General features: G+C 33.2%; 1 protein-coding gene across 1 annotated transcript in view; it reads right to left on the bottom strand.

Annotated features, from left to right (window-relative positions):
- The window catches only part of Pgm2l1 (phosphoglucomutase 2 like 1), a 60,912-nt gene that overhangs the window by 19,133 nt on the left and 19,029 nt on the right, over positions 1 to 22,750 (bottom strand). The window contains exons 2-6 of the mRNA XM_015477427.2: positions 14,097 to 14,264; positions 11,976 to 12,082; positions 10,730 to 10,814; positions 6,629 to 6,712; positions 3,192 to 3,385 (exon numbers count right to left, since the gene is read on the bottom strand). Coding sequence (XP_015332913.1) covers positions 3,192 to 3,385; positions 6,629 to 6,712; positions 10,730 to 10,814; positions 11,976 to 12,082; positions 14,097 to 14,264 — 638 coding nt within the window. The remainder of the gene's footprint in view (positions 1 to 3,191; positions 3,386 to 6,628; positions 6,713 to 10,729; positions 10,815 to 11,975; positions 12,083 to 14,096; positions 14,265 to 22,750) is intronic.

The raw sequence follows: 22,750 nt of genomic DNA, 5'->3' as shown, positions 1-22,750 counted from the left end.
TCTCTCAAATCACTTGTAATCTAGACATGTTCTTTTTTCCTTCTCCAATCCCTATGCCATTTGTTGAAGAAACTAAATCATTTGTTCTGGAGAATTTCCTACATCTTGGGTATGCATATTTCATCCTTATGTATTAGCATGTTCCACAAACCTTCTTTTTCTGTAAATAGGTAGGTGAATCTAAAGGCAACATTATAGATTATAGATTCAATTTCAAATCTTTAGGCAAGAACAAATGTTGAATCTTGAGGGGAGGCACATGATGTCATTGATTCATCAGAATTTTGTCATCTTGATCCATCCATCAAAAATTTCCCAATAACTTTTTACCTATAAGTCTTAGTAGCCCTTGATGATCATCACTTTTATTAGTGGTAATAAAATAGTATTATTTTAATTCTTTTACTCCTTCGCAATTAATAGTTGGATTTTTCTTTTAAAATATTTATCCTTCAGCAATTATTTAATTAACCCTGAAAGTCAGTACATATAGGAAAGACAAAAGAAAATATCTAAGCATTTATCAATTTGCTGAATGAAAATTCAGAATTTATCAAATTTCAGAATGAGTAATTTCAAATCTAGCAACTCTCAAAGGTGATCTGTGAAATGTTTGCGTAGTGTTACTACCAGCCAACAACCTTTTATGTTTAACGTCTTAGTTAATTACAGTGATTCTTCTTCTTTTTTTTTTTTTTTTGTAGTTCTGGGAGATTGAACCCCTGTCTTCAGGTATGTTAGGGAAGAAGCACCCTATCACTGAGCTACTCTGGCAGCCCTTGTTTTGAAACAGGGTTGTGCACACCTGTAATTCCAGCTACTAGGAGGGCTGGAGCAAGAGGATTGCAAGTTAATAGTCAGCATGGGCAACTTAGTGATTATTCTTTTTGATACCCAACTGTCCAATTTTTGGTCAATAAAAGCCCCCATAAAGTATGCTCTTATATCCTTTTGATATGAACCAAATATCTCTCAGTACTTTCTTGCTTTATGGCAGAGAAAGGCAGAGACAAAGAGCGACACAGAGATATTAAGATTAATTCCAGAAGTATATTTTTTGCCCCAGTCCTGGATTCATCAATTTCTCCAGGAGCCCTGGTTCCTTTTGGTGGGAAATGCCATTTAGAAACTATAATCTGTGCTTTAAGGTGACTCATAAGCCTTTTTAGCAACAGAACTAGTATTTCAGAAAGAAGTAAATAAATCACTAATGTTTCAAATCCAAACTTAAAATATAATTTTACAATTATTTTCTCTTATTTTACATTTACTTCTCTTATACTAAAATCTTAGTTCCTTGTTGATATCAAAATAATTCTCCATGGGCTGGGGTTGTGGCTCAGTGGTAGAGTACTTGCCTAGCTTGTGTGAGGCCCTAGGTTCCATCCTCAGCACCACATAAAAATAAATAAATAAAATAAAGGTATTGTGTTCATTTACAACTAAAAAATATTTTTAAAAATTATCCATTTGTTTTATAATACATCTATGGATATATGTATGCATATCTATATCTATAAAACCATCAATTTTACTAATTGTAGAGATGACAAGTACAAATCAGGTAAGTGGTTCTTTTTTAAAAAATAAATTTACTGGAGAAGAGGAGTTGCACAGAAGATGGAAGGAAAACTTCATTGTTATACAGAATACATATATAATGTTGTGGTGAGAAAAAGAAAAAAAAAGTGTGTCACATTAGATTGGATAGAAAGGATGGGAGAGGAGGAGAGGAGTAGGGGGGATAGGAAGGGCAGCAGAATAGAATAGACATTATGATTGATGTATGTACATTCCATATATGTATTATATGTCAAAATACATTCTGCTGTCATGTATGACTAAAAAAATAAAAATAAATCGTATGGTAAAAAAATTTACTTATTTAATTATGTATACATGACAGCAGAATGCATTTTGATTCATTGTAGGTGTGTGGTTCTTTATCCTTCCATATGACCCATTAGAAAATAGTCAGATTTAAAGTCACTTGAAATCTCTCTCTGTGTGATTATGTTTTCAGCTTGATATATAATTAGATTCATTTGTTAATTTGCATTTGCATATAAACGCTTTTTTAAAAAGAATTTAATCTTTATTTTATTTATTTGTTTCTATGTGCTAAGGATTGAACCCAGGGCCTCACCAGTGCTAGGCAAGCGCTTTATCACTGAGCTACAATCACAGTCCCTGTACATACATTCTTTAAAAAACAAGAACTTAAGTAAGCAAAGACAGAAAATATCATATTTTTTACTTTTTATTTGGTGGTACTAGGAATTGAATCTTCAGGTACTCTGCCACTGAGCTACAACCCTTTTTATTTTTTGAGACAGGAACTCGCCAACTTGCTGAGGTGGGCCTTGAACTTGCAATCCTTCTGCCTCAGCCTCCTGAGTCACTGAGATTATAAGCATGCATCACTGTGCCTGGCTCAAAGTCTTTTTAGATTGACTATAGCTAGCAGTTAGCTAGTACTGTAGCCTACTTCTCATTTTGGAAGGAGAAGCAAACAACTGATAATTGTGATGTGTAAACTTTTGAAAATAGAGAAAAAGCTAAAAATCAATTTTGTGTCATAGGTATCTTACATAAAGGAAATACATACAGTTATAAGTATAATTAGTTTAACAGCTTTATTAAGGTATAATTTACTTACTGAACAATTCACCCATTCAAAGTGTACAATAAAATGGTTTTTACTATATTCATAGAGCTGTTCAACCATTAATTACCTCAATTAATTTTAGAACATTCTTGTTACTCCCCAAACAAACTCTAAATCCCATTTTTGTTACCCTCCCAACTCTGATTCCTCCCAGCCATAGGCAACCACTACTCTATTTTGGTCTCTGCAGATTTGCCTATTCTGGACATTTTATATACACAAAATCATACAATATGTGGTTTTTTGTGACTGGCTTCTTTCACTAGCATAATGTTTTCAAGGTTTATATACCTATAGTATGCATCAGTACTAAACAATATTATCATTATATGGATACAAACATTTTATTTATCCATTCATCACTTGATGGATATTTGGGTTACTTCCACTTTTATTCTGTTATGAATAATACTACTTAGCTATAATTTAATATGATGAACAGAAAGTATTTTTATCACTTTTTCTTTCCTCACTTGCTAACCTTATCCTAAGGTAATACTATCCTATATTCCCATTTGGTTACCTGTAAAAACAGATCTTTTTCAGATCTTCCATGTATCTCTTGCAAATGTCCTGTAGAGGATCTTTCTTCAGTGGACTAGTGTCCACTAAATTATCATTCCAGGAACCATTCCAGGGTTCAACACATTCTTCTATACATTTCAGAATTTCTTTATCATGAGGAGATGTGATTTGAGCACCAGTTTCCCAATAAACCTAGGTGATAGGTGTAGGTAAATATTGTTATGAATGATATATTGAAATACTTAACAGATTTTTCTTAGCTACAATAGAGATCTTTGGCTTTATGAAGAAACATATCAAGTAAATTGAGTAAAAGAATGTCAACATGAGACTAGTAAATACCAAAATACACTGATGATGATTCCACAGAGACTCAATAATAAAATAATTATGTATTATTTCCTTTTTTAAGAATTTACTTGGAAAACAATACAAGTAAAATATAAGCAGGGCATCAGGCCAATATTAGAATATGCATATACCACAGTATCCAAACATACTCTTAGGTTTATAATTGTATATTAGAGATAATCTAAGAAACCACAAAATATCCCATAAAACTCCATACTATTAAACTTAACATTATAAAATGATTCTATTTTGTGATACAGAAGCTGTTTTCTATCATAAATTAAAGTAGAATTTATGTCACACCAAATAAAATCCATATCAGGAAATATAATTAACATGTCAATTATCCACATACATTTCAATAAGCTTTCAGTTTGTCAAATACTTTGATAAAAACAGTATTAGGAACAGTTACCAAAAAAGCAAAAAATATAAATTCCAATAATTCACAAGATCTCAAAATTAAAAGAGACTTTGCTTAGAGAATATCTATGCTGGATTTCTACCATGTATATGATATGAATTCTCTCTATTGCACCCCAAATGAAGAAAAGACATATATACTTGAATATGTACTACATACTAAGCTCTATGTCAAGAAATATAGTGAACTACATAGTTTAAAAATTCTTGTTCTTATGTAAAACTATTGTGTTCAATTAAAAATAAATATACATTTTTAGGGGCTGGGGTTGTAGCTCAATGGTAGAGTGCTTGCCTCACATGTGTGAGGCACTGGGTTTGATCCTCAGCACCACACAAAAATAATAAAGGTATTGTGTCTCTCTACAATTAAAAAATAAATACACATTTAAAAAATTGTTCTAAAAGCAAACAGCTCTAATTAAAGATAAAATAGAAAAAATATTACCTTAAATATATAGCTTAATTCACAAGAGGACAGAACTCCAGGCAGTGGGGAAAAAGGAAAGAATTAAAACTCAGAGTGATAAGCTTGTAGGGGTAATGCTGGGGTTTGGGAACTGTTGATTTATCTGGCTTCTACATTGTAATGCCTATGTGCAAGGTAGTGAGCTGGAATTGAGATTCCCCTAATAAGAACGGGAGTCTTGCGGTGGAATGAGATGGACATCATTACCCTAAGTACAAATGGTATGACTCTAATTTGTATACAACCAGAGATATGAAAAATTGTGCTCTCTCTATATAATATGAATTGTATTGCACTCTTTTTTTTTTTTGAGAGAGAGAGAGAGAGAGAGAGAATTTTTATTTATTTTTTTAGTTTTCGGCAGACGCAACATCTTTGTTTGTATGTGGTGCTGAGGATCCAACCCGGGCCGCACACATGCCAGGTGAGCACGCTACTGCTTGAGCCACATCCCCAGCCCTGTAATGCACTCTTGTTATCATATATAACAAATTAGAATAAAAAATAATTTAAAAAATGAGAGTCTTGAAATGTTTCCCTCTTAGTCAAAGAGAACAGAAAGAATCCTGTTCACTATAGTAGGGAGATCATAAGGAAGCAAGTCTATTTCTTCTTGGGTTTTGGGCGATTAAAAAAAAATTTCAGCTCTTTGTCTACTTCCTGGTTTCAAATCCCAAGCTACTTCCATCACGATGTTCTGCCTCCCCTTGGGCCCAGAGCAACAGAGTTGGCCATCTATGGTCTGAGACCTCAGAAACCCTTTAGAATCTGACTTTCTGGAGGAACTGAGTCCCAGAGAGGATGCTTCTGAGCAAATAGTGTGAGTCCCACTAACGTTAAAGCTAGAGGTGTTGCCTGGCCATTTTGAGCAGACATGAAAAAGCATTATCACACTGGTAGGGCCACTTGACTCTGATCTTCATGAAAATGTAAGATTGCTACTACAAACTGGGTGCCTCAGCAAATATTTTTGGCACTTGGTTTACTGGGGTATGTCTTATTTTAACTGTAAATAAAAAAGTATAGCAGCCATGGATTCATATAGGCTTATAACCAATGACCCATCAGAGGGTCATCCTATAGAACAAACCATCTAGATAAGAAAAAAAATAACTACCAAAGGAGTAGGGAAGTATAGATGGTATGGCCAAAGACAGTGATATGAGTAATCAGTTAATTCCTCAGAGGCAAATGCAACAGTCAGGGCTGTGGTCCATCCCACAAATCCTCCTTTTATATAATCAGGGAACTATCTTTCATTGGGTCTTCTAGAAGTAGAAGTTGAGATGAATTTCCAGAAAATTCTGACCAACCAGAATCCTAAATAAGTTGGGACTGAATATAATGAGCCAAATGAGGACTGGAATGATATAAGTGAAGAACTATAGTAGATATTCTTGGTACCCATTCAGATCCCCCTAGCCAGACCTAATTTATCTATCATTTAGCTGCTACATTGCCTACAGCTGCCCCATTCTCTGGAGACCGTTCCTTGTCCAAAAGTCCTTGGGAAGTTTACCCATCACCACCAGCTACTCTTGGTCAATGACTAACATGGGGGTGTGAACCTCAAAATGGGGCCAGCTTGGTGATGTCCTGTGATGCACACATTTCATTCCATCTCTCCTATAAGACCATGATGAATCTAAATTCCAGCTGAGACCACACAGTTGCTTGATTTTCACCCTACTATCACTCCACCCTCTACCTGCTTCTCTTACTTTCCTTTTTCCAAGACTGTTCCCTTAAAAAGCCACTTTCACAGAAATTCTCATCTCAACTTCTGCTTCTGAAAGACCCAAGGGAAGATACTATCTCTGATCATATTACTTCCCTACCTCTTTCAGGGGTGAATACTATTAGAAATCTTTTGTTTATATGCTTGTGTGGTTTACTATATATGCATGAATATGCAAATAATACACAACATTGTTTGAATATTTATGAACTTTATATAAATTGTATTATTCCCCTCCCCCAAAATTTCAAATGTGAGAATTGATAAGTTAACACAGAAATTGCTCCCAGTCAGTGAAACCCTTGAGGTTCTGGCAGACATTAAACAAACTTGCTCGGGAGAGATGCTCCCACATTCCAAGCTGCAAAAAAAAAAAGGATTCTCTCTGTAAGCCCTGAAAAGCTCATAGTGAGAAAACTATAAAATAAGTAAAGTTCAGGAGTCCAAGGTTTACCTTGTATCCATTGTCTTCCTTGCGGTTGTGAGATGCAGTAATCATCACACCAGCAACTGCTTTGAGCTCCTGGACTGCATATGGCTAAAAAATAATAACATTATATTTCCATTTTGTTTCATTTGTTGTGAGAAGAACTTTGATTAAATAACAGAAAAAGACATTATGGCTTAAATGACCTAAATCTTATCAACTCCATGTTGATTGGGTGGAGTCCATTTCTAAAATATGTGGTTCAATAATCATCCAATTGTTAGACTGAACAGCTTTCCCAGTCTTGTTTAACTTAGTCCTATAAGCATTTCTTATTCTTTTGTTTATTTGCCAATATTTAATGAACACCTACTATATGTCAGACATTCCACCAAACTCTGGAGATGTGAAAAATAGAATCATAAAATATTGGAGTTGGAAGTAAATTTAGAAATCATCGAATCCATTACACTTTACATTGAGGGTCATCCAACATAATACAGTCATTGGTAGAAGATTCAAAGGGAGAGCATAAGTTTCTTGCTTTCCAATTTAAAGATTTTTAAATATACTATGTGGCCTCTATGTCATATATATAAGGGTCAACTCACCGTATTCTCTCCCACAGTTAATTCTTAGATTGTATTTCCCGTTTCAGTAGTAGCTATTATTTGTCACCTTCGGATAGTTCTCCTTCTGTTTCTACCATCATATCTGACTGCCCTCCTGGATCACAGTTGTGGGAGGGCAATGTTGAATACACGAGCCAGATCTGATCACAGCAATCTATTCCCTTGGTATGATTCAGAAACTGTTTCATCAACCAAACCTGATCAGAGTCTTTCTCCAAAATATTCTGGCTATAGTTAGTCAAGAGTGCTTTTCACTTAAGTCATGGTGATAAAAGAGTGTGAAATCTGGGATTGCTAAAAATACCTCCCCTACCAGCTAAAGCAAATCTATCTGCAATGAGAGAGAAAAGCCAACACAGTAGGATTGATGCTGACTGGAAATAACAACTCAGTGACAGAATCTTACAGAGATGGTCTATATTTCTAGATTCTCCCTGGCTTCTATTATTTTATTTTATTTTGGTATCAGGAATTGAACCCAGGGGTGCTTAACCACTGAGCTACATCCCCAGCCCTTTTTATTTTTTATTCTGAGACAGGGTCTCACTAAGTTGCTTACTGCCTCACAAAGTTGCTGAGGCTGGCTCTGAATTTGCAATCCTCCTGCTTTAGCCTCCCAAACCACTGGGATTTCAGGTGTGTACCACAGTGCCCGGCTTCCATTATTCATCAAAAATACATATATACATATATATATATAGACATATATATATATAAACATATATTTATATGTATACACACACATATATGTATATTAGCAATTACTTTGATTCTTAAGCCACTAATTATATTTCCAACAAATCACTACAATATTTTATAGAAACATTTTCTATTGCTCAAATTTTTGGTAAAACTTGCTATAAAATCATCTGGACATTATATTTTAAATTTTAGAATATTTAAAAAATACAAATTAAATTTATTTAATGATTATATGCTTATTCCAGTTTCTATTTTTTATCAGTTTTAATGTATCAATTGTTATTCTAGGAAACTGGCCAATTCATTTAAGTTTGCACATTAATTTGTGTTATGTTGTTCAGAATGTTGTGATTTTTCTTAATTCCTATTTTATTTATTATGCTCTCCTTTTAATTTTTAAATTTATGCCTTCTTTGTTTCTTGAGCACCCTTTCCAGGGTTTTATCTGTAATTCTATTCAGAGATCTAACTTTTTAAAAAAATTTTGTTTTTAGTTATAGAAATATGTTTGTTTGCTTATTTTTATGTGGTGCTGAGGATCGAACCCAGTGCCTCACATGTGAGAGGCAAGCGCTCTGCCACTGAGCCCCAGCCCCAGCCCCAGCCCCAGAGATCTAACTTTTGCTTTTTAAGCAGCTGATATCTTCTTTATTTTTTATTTACTTGATTTTTTTCTCATACCTTTATTATTTCATACCTTTTACTTAATTTGGATTTATTCAGTTTTAGCACAAACATATTAAGTTAACTGCTTAGCTAATTATTTTCTAATCTTTTTCCCTAATATACTCATTAAAACTATAAATTTATCTTTACATGGGGCTTACCTCTAGCCCAAATTTTTGCTATTTATTGTTTTCATTATAGCTCAGTTTTAAATACAGGCAATCTTTGCTTTGCACAGTTCATAAACACAGATTTCTACTACCATATTGTTGTTAAATAGTACCAGTCTCCTAACAACAGGTTCAAATTCAGATATCATGGTATATTAACCACTTAAGCACAAATGTGGTTGCTTACTCCTCAGTCCATAAATCACTATTTCCACCATGATCAATGACCAACCACATCACTCTTTTAAATCCTGTCAGTGTTAGTCACAAATAGCAAAGCATGTACCTATGTTGCCTCTTTATTTCCCAGTGATAAATCTACATGACAGTTATTTTCCAGTGATTAATCCACATGACAGTTTACCAAATTACATAACTAAAAATGGGTATTGGCCAAAGAAGATGAAAGTGCTGCAAAGAAACAAAAAATGACAATGGTAGAAGGGAAATTTGAGTTGAATAAATGGAATTATAAAAGAAACAGTCAGGAATGCTTACACTGCCACATTTAAAATGCAACCAAAGGATCTCACCATCCGCAGGTGAACATATGGAGGAAATGAGGAACGGGGTTGTGATTAAACAGAATGCAAAACATTTCAGAAGAAGTGATATAAGCAAAGCACTTTTAAGGCAAAATACATTAAAGGAACTCTCAGAGATATTTTACTACATTTAAAATAACAAAGGATAAAATGTTTGAAGCTGATCCAAACTTACAAAGATATATAATAATTTGCCAAGGCATACAAAAGATGCTTACTCATATTGAAAGTTAATGACAGGAAGTAAGTAATATTTATATTCTTGGTAAGTTTTTTTAAAAAACAAAGTAATAAAACACTTTACTTCTCAACGTCTCTATTGTTTTAAATTATAATATACTATTATTTTTACCATTTTTTCCTTTCCTTAAATATTTTTTAAAAATATTTTTTTAGTTGTTGATGGACCTTTATTTTATTCATTTATATGTGGTGCTGAGAATTGAACCCAGTGCCTCACACATGCTAGGCAAGTACTTTTACCACTGAGCCACGACCCCAGCCCCCCTTAAATATTTTTAACCAAGAGTAAACTTTGGTATTTTTAATGTTTTGTCCAGATATTTTAAAGGTCATAGAACAGCTGTAGCTGTTTATTGATTATTAAGATTACTTTGCATGCTTTTAGCTTGCACAGCTGCCTTTATAATTCTATAGCACCATTCAAAAGGACTGTCTGTACCTCTCATCTTCATTGTGTTATCTTCCTTATCCATGAATTATTTATCAATGTGTTTTAAAATTTCTAAACATAGAGAATTTGGGAGGAGTTTTTTACTTCTAATTTTATTGTATTGGAGTCCAAGTATATAGCTTGTTTGCTTTTTTGGGTACTGAGGATTGAACCTAGGGGTACTTTACCACTGAGCTACATCCCCAGTCCTTTCTATTTTTTATTTTTGAGACAGGGTCTCACTAAGTCACTGAGGTTGGACTCAAGCTTGCAATACTCCTGCCTTAGCCTCTGGAGTCACTGGGATTACAGGTGTGTGCCACAGTACCTGATAAGCAGTTGTCTGGAATTTGTTGAGACTTCTTTTGTGACTCTGCTAAATAATAATGTACATTCTACCATCATGGAATGCAGAGTTTTTACACACACACACACACATACCAAACCTGTTAACATTGTGCTCAAAGCTACCTATCCACCTGATTAATTAATTTCTGAAAGAAGGGTATTGAAATTTCCCACTATGACTGTGACTTCTCAATTCTTGATCAAATTCTTTGTAGTTCAACAAATGACTGATGAAATGAAAATAAACTCAGAGTAAAATTTGTTTTCCTTCCTTTGGTTTCTCATATCACTCAATACAAAACCATATTTATGACAAAGATTTGAATCCTAGTTGATTTAAAAAATATTTTCAAGGGAAGCAAACTGAATGATCACTAACACAACATACTTACTACAAAAGGTGTAGGAACATATCTTGAAAAAAGGTACACAGGAACATTTTTAGCCAGCAAAACTGTAGCAGTGAGTTTAGCAAGCCTAAAAATAAGAGAGATCTCACTTAGTCTTTAGTTTACCACTTTTTATTATTTTATTTTTTATTTTGTTGGTACCAGGGATCCAACCTAGGGGCATTTAATCATAAAGCTACATCCCCAGCCCTTTTTGTATTTTATTTAGAAACATGGTCTTGATAAATTGCTTAGGGCCTCACTAAGTTGCTGAGGCTGGCTTTGAACTCATAATCCTCCTGCCTCAGCTTCCCAAACTTCTGGGATTATAGGCTTGTGCCACAACACCCAGCTTAGTTCCACCACTTTTTAAAAACCAAACTTTAACATAAATAAATGTTTCATATTCCAATTATTCTGAATATATGGTATCTTAATATAAACCAGATCTTATCATCACTGATTATTTAAGCATGTGCTCCAACTTAAAAATGTTAAATAAGTTTTTTTTTTTTTTTTTTAAAGAAGCTTTGGGCTATGGATATAGCTCAGTGATAGAGAGCCTTCTTAGCTAAGCTTTGCAAGGCCTGGCTTTGTTCCTCCCCAGCACCACACAAAAAGAAAAACAAAACCAACAAAAAATAAGCAAAAAAAACACAAAAAACAAAAACAAAAACAAAAAACCAAAAAACAAAACAAAAAGCCCCCTAAACTAAACGGAACTTAACAATTAACAGAACTGACATTACAATTCTTCTTTTGCTCTCAAATAATCTTTTGATGAGTATTTTACTAAGAAATATAACCTGTAACAGGAATGTAACAAGGTAACAGGAATGGAGGAAAGTGAAATAAAACAAATCCAAAATGTATAATTACCCCTGAAAAGAAAATATCACATCATAATTATCTATTATGAAAAAAACTCTAAAAATAACCAAATAAGATTTTAATGCAAGAATACAAGCTACATAATCATTCCTACCCAGTGCCACCACCAATGTTAATTTATAAGCTACAATATTATTCTCAATGTGACCTTTAAGTATTTGAACATTTTACTTCTTTCTGTAAAATTAAACCTTATCTTTGAAATACTTTTACTTCTCTTTCAGCTCTAAAATAAACATTGTCATGTGTTCATACTTCTGTTTGACAGTCTCCTGTTCAGAAATCCTACTATTGGAAAAAAAAAAAATCTTGTTTAAGTCCACTTCAACTTAATCTTTGAAACAAATTAACACTGTACCTCTGGCTGCTGCAGCTGCTAGTTACTTGACCCCGAGTGTCATATCCAACAACAAAGCCTCTCTGCTTGAAGTCTGAGAAACATCTCTCAAGGTATTTGTACATCCCCTGAAGCAAATAAATACAAAAGATCAGTTCCTGCTGAATGCTTACTTGTGTATTATAAGACTTAAAATCTCTTTATGTTTGGTGTGCATCTTACTGGCTTCTGCCTTTATGCTCATGTTTACTAATGTGGACACAATAATGTTCAATCCACAAATGTGAATTGACAAACATTTTGTGGATTTTTAGACACATTTAATACGATACAAATATCAATTTAGTAACCATAAAATCCATAAAACAGGAGGGGAAAAAAGATGAAAGCTGTGAGTCAATGGGCTAAAATATATTGTTGAAGAGCCAAAAGAACTCGTTTCTTGCTTCAAGGCTCTAGAAAACAGAATTTTAACCATTTAGGCCCTTGCTAAATCATGCCATTGAAGCTAACCAAAAGATCTGACCTATTTATGACACAAATATTTTTAATTAGCCACACAATTCTTCACTGGCACATTTTTTAAGATGGCTGATACCACTTATAATTTTTTAGTTTTAAAATTTTACAGGAAAAGAAGAAGTCAGATTAGAAAAATCTGCAATCAAGGGTGACAAAAAAAATGAAATATTTCACATTGAAACTATAGCAATGATAAAATAAAACCATTTATCTTAGAAATGATTTTCTAACTTTAATAAACATTTCATCTCTAAAAATAACACTTATATCCTTACAGTTCTTTAGAATTACACCCAAACACATATCTACACAAGGATAGAAAATTTAATCATTATAACAACCCTGAAAAGAAATGCAAATACCATTTTTGTCTGTCTTAAAATTTCTTTTAAAAAAGAAGAAACAGAATAAGTCTGAAGCTCCATGTAATGACTTGTCCAAGGCCTGTCATTCAATTAAAATTTAAGTTATTAAAGTTTATTGAAGACCTATGATAAAGCCCCAGTGACTTCCAGTACATGGGTCTTTCAAGTACACTTATTTCTTCCAACTATTCCCTATGAGTGATTGGGTGATGGAGACAGATTAATAGAGCCCAAATGGGCTAGTTTCACCAATTTCTTTCTAATGATGACACTATCCTAAACCTTATAGACCCTCATATTATTATCTACTATGAGAATCCATTTTATCTTATTCCCTCACATGCAAAGTATGAAAAGGGTTAGTCCTTATGAACCAGATCTCATTTGGCCTGGTTTATGAGGAAACTCAATATATACATTAAAAAAGACTGAACTATAAGCATTTCTGGTGAGGACAAGAAAGGATATGAAGAAGGGGAAGGTAGGGAAGGTGACAAGTATCCCACCTACCCAGTGCTAACCTGTCATCCGTTCTTCTCCATCCCCTGCATATAAGCCATTGGCTTTAGAACGAGGATAAAGATGATTTCCTGTTTGGCAGTATTGACTAGAATTAATGTCCACTGAGGTATTCTATAGCCTGGAACTATTTTTACTATATGCTAAATGCATTACTGGCCTCAAAGGCGTGGTTCCTTCAAACAGTGAGGATGATTTACTGGGAAGAGAAGCAATTTGTTTCTAAAATAAGTTTCATAAAAATGGAGAGAAATAAAAACAAATTATATTTTGTTATAAAAGAACTCTCAAATGGCTTTGGAAAACCATATCTAAGTAGAATATTTTCAACTAAATTTTCCATACTCTGGTTAGCCTTTATGAATACCAGATGCCCAAATGAGTAATTATCTTCTTTCTAAGTTTGCTTGTTTATGTTATCTGGACATATCAATTTATCCATTTCTTGGTTTCAAATGCAAAGTAACTCTGGCAAGAAATGACAATGGCTACCAAAATAACTCTTAATCAGAAACTTAGTCTGTGAACTTGAAGATACAAAAATTACTTCTAAGATTAATCTCAGGCAAGAACAAAGGTCAGAATTTGGTCTATACTCTTTACTTACAGGAGAATACCTCCCCAGACAAAAGGCTCCCCCTCACTGGCTTTTTTTTTTTTTTTTTTAAAGAAAGACATTACCTAATTTATAAAGCTGAATGACAGAGTAAGAAAAAGTATAATTCATAATACTTACCTGTGTTGATTGTATTACTGTAAGGTCATTAATATAGCAAAATCCTGCCCCCATAGCAGAACGAAGTCCTGCAGTCCCAAAAGTCATTCGGCAGCAAAGACGATCCCGCAACTCCTTATTCATCCCATTCCGTAAAAGATTTTCAATCTGCTCTTTTGTTTTAGGATTCTACAAAAGAAGTTAAAGCTAAATCAGGATTAGAGTCCAAATATCAAAGTCTTCTAAGGGTCCAATATGCATATATCACAAGGTTTTACATTCACTACAAATTCCATAGTGCTACTTATTAAATTAGTCTATACTCTTTACTAACATAAACACAATACCTGGCATTTATTGAGTCCCACAAGGACAGGGCCCGTTAAAGGTAATTTACATACTTCTGATTTTTAGAACATTCTTAAATAACATACTCAAGAATGTTCTTCTAAACAATTTGATAAACTTAAGAGCCAAGGATCCAAAATAAACTTGTCAAAAATGACATCATTTAGAATCTATATTAAGTTTTTTTTTTTTTTTTGGTACCAGAGATTGAACTCAGGAGCACTCAACCACTGAGCCACATCCGCAGCCCTATTTTGTATTTTATTTAGAGACAGGGTCTCACTGAGTTGCTTAGCACCTCACTTTTGCTGAAGTTGGCTTTGAACTCATGAGCCTCCTATCTCAGAGATTATGGGTGTGAGCCACTGCGCCTGACTAGAATCTTTAATAAATTTTAAAAGAAATATGACTGCTACTGAATAACACCATCAAAACATGCCTACCAATCACCTTACCTAAACCTCTGCAAATCCAAATAACTGGATAAACCTTACTACTCTTTAGAATCATAGAAAACCTTTTAATTTATCTATAGCTGAACATAAAAAGGTCTTAGATATCAAACATATTATGTTGAATTTTCAAAATAGGTTGAGAGGCAGGGCAATGCCGACATCCATATTTTAGGATTCTGTATTTCACTGGCATGTACTTCAACTTGTTTTCATAAATCTTAAGGACATCTATGACTGAAAACAGTGCTTTACCAAAAAGTTGCAGATTTGGGGCTGGAGGTATACGTTCAGTGGGTAAAGCGTGTGGTTTGCATGTACAAGGCCCTTCATTCACTTTTGAGATTAAAAATATAAATTAAACAGTAGCATATTTTAAATAGAAATGAAATTATAATATAAAATAAAACTTAAATGGAAATTTCTAATATTTTCTTTTTGGAGAGTCAATTTACCAAGAAAATAAGGTAAAATACAACTTCTCTTTCAGGTTAGTATGAATTGAGTCTGTACTATTTATATCTTCTATATCTATAGACTATAATGAATATTCAGAATTAGAATCCAAGGCAGCTAAAAGGTGCTATTAGAGTATATTTATACTTACAAAGACAAAATATATCAATATATAATTTAAACAATACAGTTTTCTGTTTATGTGGAAATTAAAGTAAACAGAGTACATGGTCAAACTAACAACAAAACCATGAAAATTCTGGTTAACTGAAATTTTAATCTAGTTAAAATTGATGGATGTTGAAAATATATATACTATATACATATGTATGTGTATATATACACATACATATATATATATACTTACACTCAAGAAGTTTCCATTTTAAATGGCACAAACTAAAACTACACCGCTTACATAAAAAGAAGCATAGCTCTTAAAAGAAAAATCTAAATAATAAAAATATCTGAGTTACTAGCATATAATTCCAAAGTCTAAGATATCACCAGATTTGATAAGGACATCAAAGAGATTCAGAGAAGGTCAACACTTAAAGATTGGCACAAGAACAGCAAAAATTGAGTGGATTTTTCACACATAGGAGATCTACAGCATTATGATACAGTCAGTGAGACTGCAAATCGGGATGATCTTTTTGGAGTGATTTTAAAGCAAAGCATTAAATTTTAAACTGCGCATGCTTATTGGCTCACAGATTTTTCTGACCATGGCAATATCTTCATACAAACAAAAATATTTAAACAAGAATATTCACTGCAGCATTCCTACTAGTAGTATCATTATTACCACTACATAGACAAAATTTACACAAGGAGCCCAGTAGCACTGAGCTAGTACTAGAGATTTACTCAGGATTTGAACCTACACCGGTCTAGACTATATTAAGAACTGTATTATCTCAATAAAACAAAATAACTATATTGAGCAGGTAAATAATGCTTCTCATAATAATTTAACTTCAGCTACAAAGCAAAATAATATTTTCGTTATAGCTATAAAATATAAAAATGATACACCAGACACAAATACTATGAACTTACTGAATTTCCTAATGTTTAACTGAACAGCTACTAGGGTAGGGCCTGAAAATTCCATTTCCTACTACAAACCTCACAACGAAATTCCTGGTTCTTACAAGGTTTGTAGGGTTGAGAAAATAAAAACAGATAAAGAATCATGATGCATTAAATATAATTAGTAAACTTGTATGATAAGATGAGATAAATAATTATGATAGCCATTTAAAATCTACTTTAAATTCAGATTTCTCCACTATTTAACAGCCAGATATCAAATTACAAATTTTAAAAAATATAACTTAAAAAAACTATCTATGTAGCCACACTATCTTATATTTTTCCATTCAGGTAATACATTGCACTTGTATTTTGTTGCTAAAATCTTAAGATTTAATGAATTATAAGCAAATTATTATTATTTTGGGGGGGGATTGGGTACCAGGGATTGAACTCAGGAGCACTCAACCACTGAGCCACATCCCCAACCTTATTTTGAATTTTATTTTGAGATAGTGCCTTGCTTTTGCTGAGGCTGGCTTTGAACTTAGTGCTTTGCTTTTGCTGAGGCTGGCTTTGAACTCGAGATCCTCCTGCCTCCCAAGCTGCTGGGATTACAGGCGTGCACCACTATACCTGGTTTAAGCAAATTATTTTCAAATGTAATTTCCATGCAGAATTCAGATACAGTAAATGAAAAGGAAAGCAGAAGAATTTGTAGAAAAAGAGGTATATGTATATTTATATACCATCCAGAAATATTCAATTTTTTTAGCAAAAAAAGGGCTAAAAATCATGATCCTCTGACTATAGCTATGGGTTGTTTGAGTATTTTATGTACATATTACTTAATTTTTATGGTCAAGCCAGTTAAGTATTCATGATGGCTGAGGAAAACAACTACTTGTATGTCTATGTGAATACTTTTCATCTCACAAATTGCCTTTCTTTTCCTACTTACAGAAAGCTATTAATATGATCTGAATTTATAAAACATACTAAAGTTTTCTCAAATATAAATTACTGTTTGCTTTTTAAATGTGCTTTCTTATTCACAATTTATTCTGTACCTAAGGACAAGAGAAACCAGTCAGGAAAAAAAAAAGAATAATAAAATTGGTCAGCTGGCACCAATTATTTAAAAAGTACCCCTAAAACTGTACGTAGTAGCTATTAAATTAACATATTTCAGAATGTACCTATTGACCCATGACATAAAATGAAAATTATTTAGAAGTAAATACGTTCAATCTGAACTAAATTTACTCTTATCTGGCATCTTAGATTCCTAATAATTTTAGTAGCCCCCAAAAGGAATCCTGTAGAAAATCCAGAGAGATTTTAGTGATCCCTAGCATTTTCTGTACTAGCATTTTCTATATGTCATTCATAATGAATAAAATAATTGTTTAGTATGAAATCAGTAAGTTGAAGAATATAGAATTAAATTTGTGCATTATTTTCAAATTTTACCTGTATACCAAAAATGTAGAACCTTTAAGTTCTAATCCTATGGATTGCTGTAACTTTATATGGCTGAAATGAAGAAAAGAAAGTGTCCTCTTACATAATACTCATGGAGGTTTTTCCCATATTGTAGAACCATAAGACCCAATTCAAAGAAAATATGAAAGAAATTATTTTTAAAATGTTAAACATATAGAAGGATTTCTTTTAACAAATATAACTTTTTACAGACGTTCATAGATGTGAAGAAAGCTACATGTCAGACCAAAATCACACCAACTCTTCCTGCCATCAAATCAAAGTATCAGCATTCACTTAAGGATCATTTTGGACTCATCAAAGCTTTCTGAACCTATTGTGTTAATAACTAGGCACTCCTGTATTATTTATACACAATAAATACAAACATATATAAAAGTGTGTAAAAAAAAAAGCGATCAAGTTTGCCAATGAGGAATTTACCTTTTTTCTATTTTATAAACCTAATAGTTTTACACTTCCTATACAACTTGAATCTATTTTATTAATATTCTAGTACTAGATCCAACAGCTTAGAAACAATCTAAACCATGACCTTCATTATTTAGAAGATTGGAACAGATCTAAAAGAACATGATATATATTAACAACCCCAAATCCTAATATTGTTATTCATGTAAGGCAGCAAATATACAAAATTGACTCTTTAGTCACTCGAATACATCTAAAGTTATAAAACTACAGATAATATTCTAAAATATCACTGTCAAAGACTTGTGCTTAAATAACAAATATTAATTTAATATAACTTCAGAGGAAAAAATGTAAAGTTTCTTTTTAAACAGAAGTTAAAATAGGAAACTGCAATCTGAAAAGCTGAAGGGTGAACACAGCTTGACATTTACTTCTGAGCGTCAGCCAGCTTGACGATCCATTTCCAGAGTTCTGGAGTAGGGCAGGTTTTCCAAATCAGATGCTTCCTTATTAAGTCCAAAATATAGTCATGCTAAACCAATCAATGTTTTTCATTTAAAGGATTTTTGTATAATTTTAAATTTAATTTCCATATTTTTAAAATTTGGTAGAAATTAGCATGAATTGGCTTAGATTAAAAAAAAACTTGAATGACTATACTTTTCATACAAATGAGATTTACTTGAATAATCAACAAATACAAAAATCAACCAAGGAAATGAAGATGTTAACTATCTCCAAAACAGAAAATAAGCCTTGAAATATAGCATAGTGTTAGCACTTACGCATAATATTGGATATGCCAAGATTAATGTGAGAGATAAAAATTATAATGTTTATTATTTTAAAAGTTAAGCTACCTAAACATAGTCCTCAGTAACTTGCTAAGTTGAACTTTGAAATCCTCCGGCCTCAGCCTCCCAAGCCACTCTGTGTGTGTCACCATGCCCAGTACTAAAGAGTCTTTAAAAACAAACAAACAAAAAAAAACCTACCTTGTTTGGGGCCAGGGTTGTGGCTCAGTGACAGAGCGCTTGTGTAGCATGTATGAGACACCAGGTTTGATCCTTAGCACCGCAATCAAAAATAAGCACAAAAAATAAAGGCATACTGTCCATCTACAACCACAAAATTTTTTTTTAAACTACACTTTTTTTTCTACCAAACCACATACATTGAGCTGAATTTTACTATTCAAAAACACTTATCTCTGTTAAGTTTCAACAATAAAAATATTTTTAAATAAAAAGTATTTCTCATATACGGTAGTCAACATAAAATAGTTCAAATGTTCATAATCTTGCTTAGATATTCTGACATATCATTCTTTTCTTAACAAATGAAGAATCCAATTATTGCTCAGCAGCACAGTGGATAATTATAGGGTAATGGAAAGATGACTGAACTATGATTCTGATTGCAAGTCTGCAATTGGTTAGTTAGATAATCCTGAACAAATCATTTTATCTCCCCTTGATCTTTAGATTCCAAGCAGGTATGTTGAATTTGGTATCTTTTCAAATTCTACAGGTTTTATCAGTAAGTGATCATGTAAACTACTAAGAACACCAAATTCAAGGGCTCTATTCAGTAGCATGTATTACTAGTTTTAGGACCATGAACAGGTAATTTCATTATAGTATCTTTACTTCTAAAAACAGGCATAATGTTCTAACCTTCCCGGGTACATGGCTAGGATAATATTTTTTGGAGCTACATAAGACATGTGACAGAGGTATGGCCAGCAGATGAGAGAAAAAAGAGATGTGCATCATTTCCAAGCCTAACCCATAAAACCTCCCCTGCCTATCATCTTTTTCCCATTCACTTAGTAACCAAGTACCAAGAGGAGTTTGTAGTAAAAGGATAGAATAAAGGACTTCATGGAGCAAAATGCCCTCTTTTTTACTTCCTATCTCATGGGCCAGTGTTGAACTGTAATGTGAACAAGAAATAAACTTCCATTGTTTAACCCAATGAAATTCTGAAGCATTTGTTACCATGGTTAGCCTGTACTACTTAATACTTAGTATACATTCTTTAGTATACAGAAAGAACTACTCATATAACTCTCAAAACTTTTTATAAAAGTGGTTGGTTGAAAGAAATGGCTCCACTCTCCGGGTCTGTATTTTCAGCTCATGCTGTGTCCTGGTTGGGCTCTTACCACAATGTTCTTAGCCTCTTTACAGCCTAAGACTTGGAAGGTTTGAGTTCTTCTTTCAAATAAGCCTCCCTGAGGCTCATCAGTACAATTTAGGGGTTTACATTTAATCTTAAAAGATCCCCTCCTAGTTTTCAGTTTCTCTATATACCTTTAAAAAAGAAAGATTCTTTCCAATTCTAACATTTTGATTGTCAGACCCAAGACTCACTTTGGAATCTAGTCAAGAACTCAATCTCTTTGTCAGCATTTGACTTTTTTCCTAATGAACCTTATGCTCTGAAAAATTATTTGTCCTAGTCAAGGACTACACCTCAGTTTGCCTTATAGCTAGGTATAACTACTTAACTAAGTTCTGGCCAATAGCATGAGAAATGGAAATATGTTCCACTTTTAGGTCTTGCCTGAAAAGGATTAAATGTGTCCTTTTCTAAGTCTTATCCCTCCTCAATGGGCTGAGTTATATGAAAGCTGGAGTAGTTACTTAGGGGCAGTCATATATTGAGGATGGGACAGCCACCCCACCAGCCCCATACTACCCCTCTCTCCTTTGAATGTTGTGAGAGACAGTATCTTCTCTTGCCTTCAAGACACTATATTTTACAGTCTTTGAGCTCAGACTGTGCCCTAAGCAATACAGTAGGTAATGTTTGTGACTAGTGTGAAATAAAGACTGTCTTCTGACAATCTTGTCCTGAACAAATCTTTTTCCATACAGAGTTCTATCCTCTATCAGTTCTCCTTCTCCTTCTTATCCTCAACCATTCTTTTTCCCCATCCATACATTAAATCAACATTCATCAAAGTCCTTATTTTGCAAGCATTTGAGGAAAATGATTATATGTTCTTGGTATTCTGTATTTTTCCTATAATCCAAGTACAGTGCTACCAAAAATAAGCTTCAGAAAAAAAGTCAAGATAGTGAGAATTCCCTTAAAACCAATAATCAATTACTCACATAATGGGAGTACCTTCAGTTGACAGTGTTCCTAAAATCTTTTAAAAATTATTTATTTATTTATTTATTTTTATGTGGTGCTGAGGATCAAACTCAGTGCCTTACACATGTGAGGCAAGCGCTCTCACTGAGCTACAACTCCAGCCCTCCTAAATGTCTTTTTAATCTGTTCTCCACAGTTCCTTGTATATAGAAGATGCTTAATATGTGTCCACTGGTTATGATTCATAATAGTGACAAAATAGCCATGTTCTTTTAGAAAAAGTAAATATTAGAGAAAAAAACTATTTTAAGAACTTCCAATAGAAATGAATTTCCTAAACAAGGGTATAACTTTTAAGATAAAAGACCTAATGACAAATAATTTCAAGTTTTCCTTCAGAATTAAATATACGCTTATGAAAAACACTCAAATATAGATGTATATAGAGCATTTACTACCCCCACCCCACTGGGGATTGAACCAAGGGACTGGTTCTAATACTGAGCTATACATTTAGCCCTTTAATTTTTTTTTTAATATTTAGTTTTTAGTTTTAGGTGGACATATATATTTATTTTATTTTTATGTGGTGCTGAGGATCAAATCCAGTGCCTCATGCATGCTAGACGAGCACTCTACCATTAAGCAGCAACCCTAGCCCCTATTTTTTTTTTTTTAATCTTGGGACAGGGTCTCACTAAGTTGTAGAATCTGACCTCAAACTTGCAATTCTGCCTCAGTCACCCAAGCAGCCACTGCACCCACCTCTAGTGAAATTTTAAATACACAACACTTGACTCATAATTCCATTTCTAGGAATTGATTCCATAGAGATATTTACACATGTATCTGAAGATTGTACACTAGAAACAGTACTTATATTGTAATAACTGAAAGTGAGAAAAGGAAAAAAAGGAACATAAATGTTCATCAGTAAGACTTGTCAGTTTGGAATGAAGCACGCGCGCGCGCGCGCACACACACACACACACACACACACACATGGGAAAAAAGCAAAGGGTAGTACACTGTCAGAATCATATTCTACTATTTATACTATTTGTAGTAGCAGCATATTAAATATCTCTGTGTGTGTGTATATATATATATATATAAAATACATATATATGTAAGTTAATGATAGTGTCTCTGGATAGAAAACTAGATGATTATAGAAAAAAATAATTGAGAGGTTACACAGTCAAATAGGTTTTTCATTTAAAACAGCACACTAAGTCCTGACTCCAAAAAAGAATATTTCCTAAGTTCTATCACAAGCATATGGGTCAATGACTTACTATGTATGGTTCAAAGTGGTGAATTTTGGAGGTTTCTTTTTTTTTTTTTTTTTTTTTT

The sequence above is a fragment of the Marmota marmota genome, unplaced genomic scaffold, assembly GCF_001458135.2.
Source record: "Marmota marmota marmota unplaced genomic scaffold, marMar, whole genome shotgun sequence".
Taxonomy (NCBI): domain Eukaryota; kingdom Metazoa; phylum Chordata; class Mammalia; order Rodentia; family Sciuridae; genus Marmota; species Marmota marmota.
Note: the sequence above shows the minus strand (reverse complement) of the source record. Positions and strands in the feature narration are given on the sequence as shown.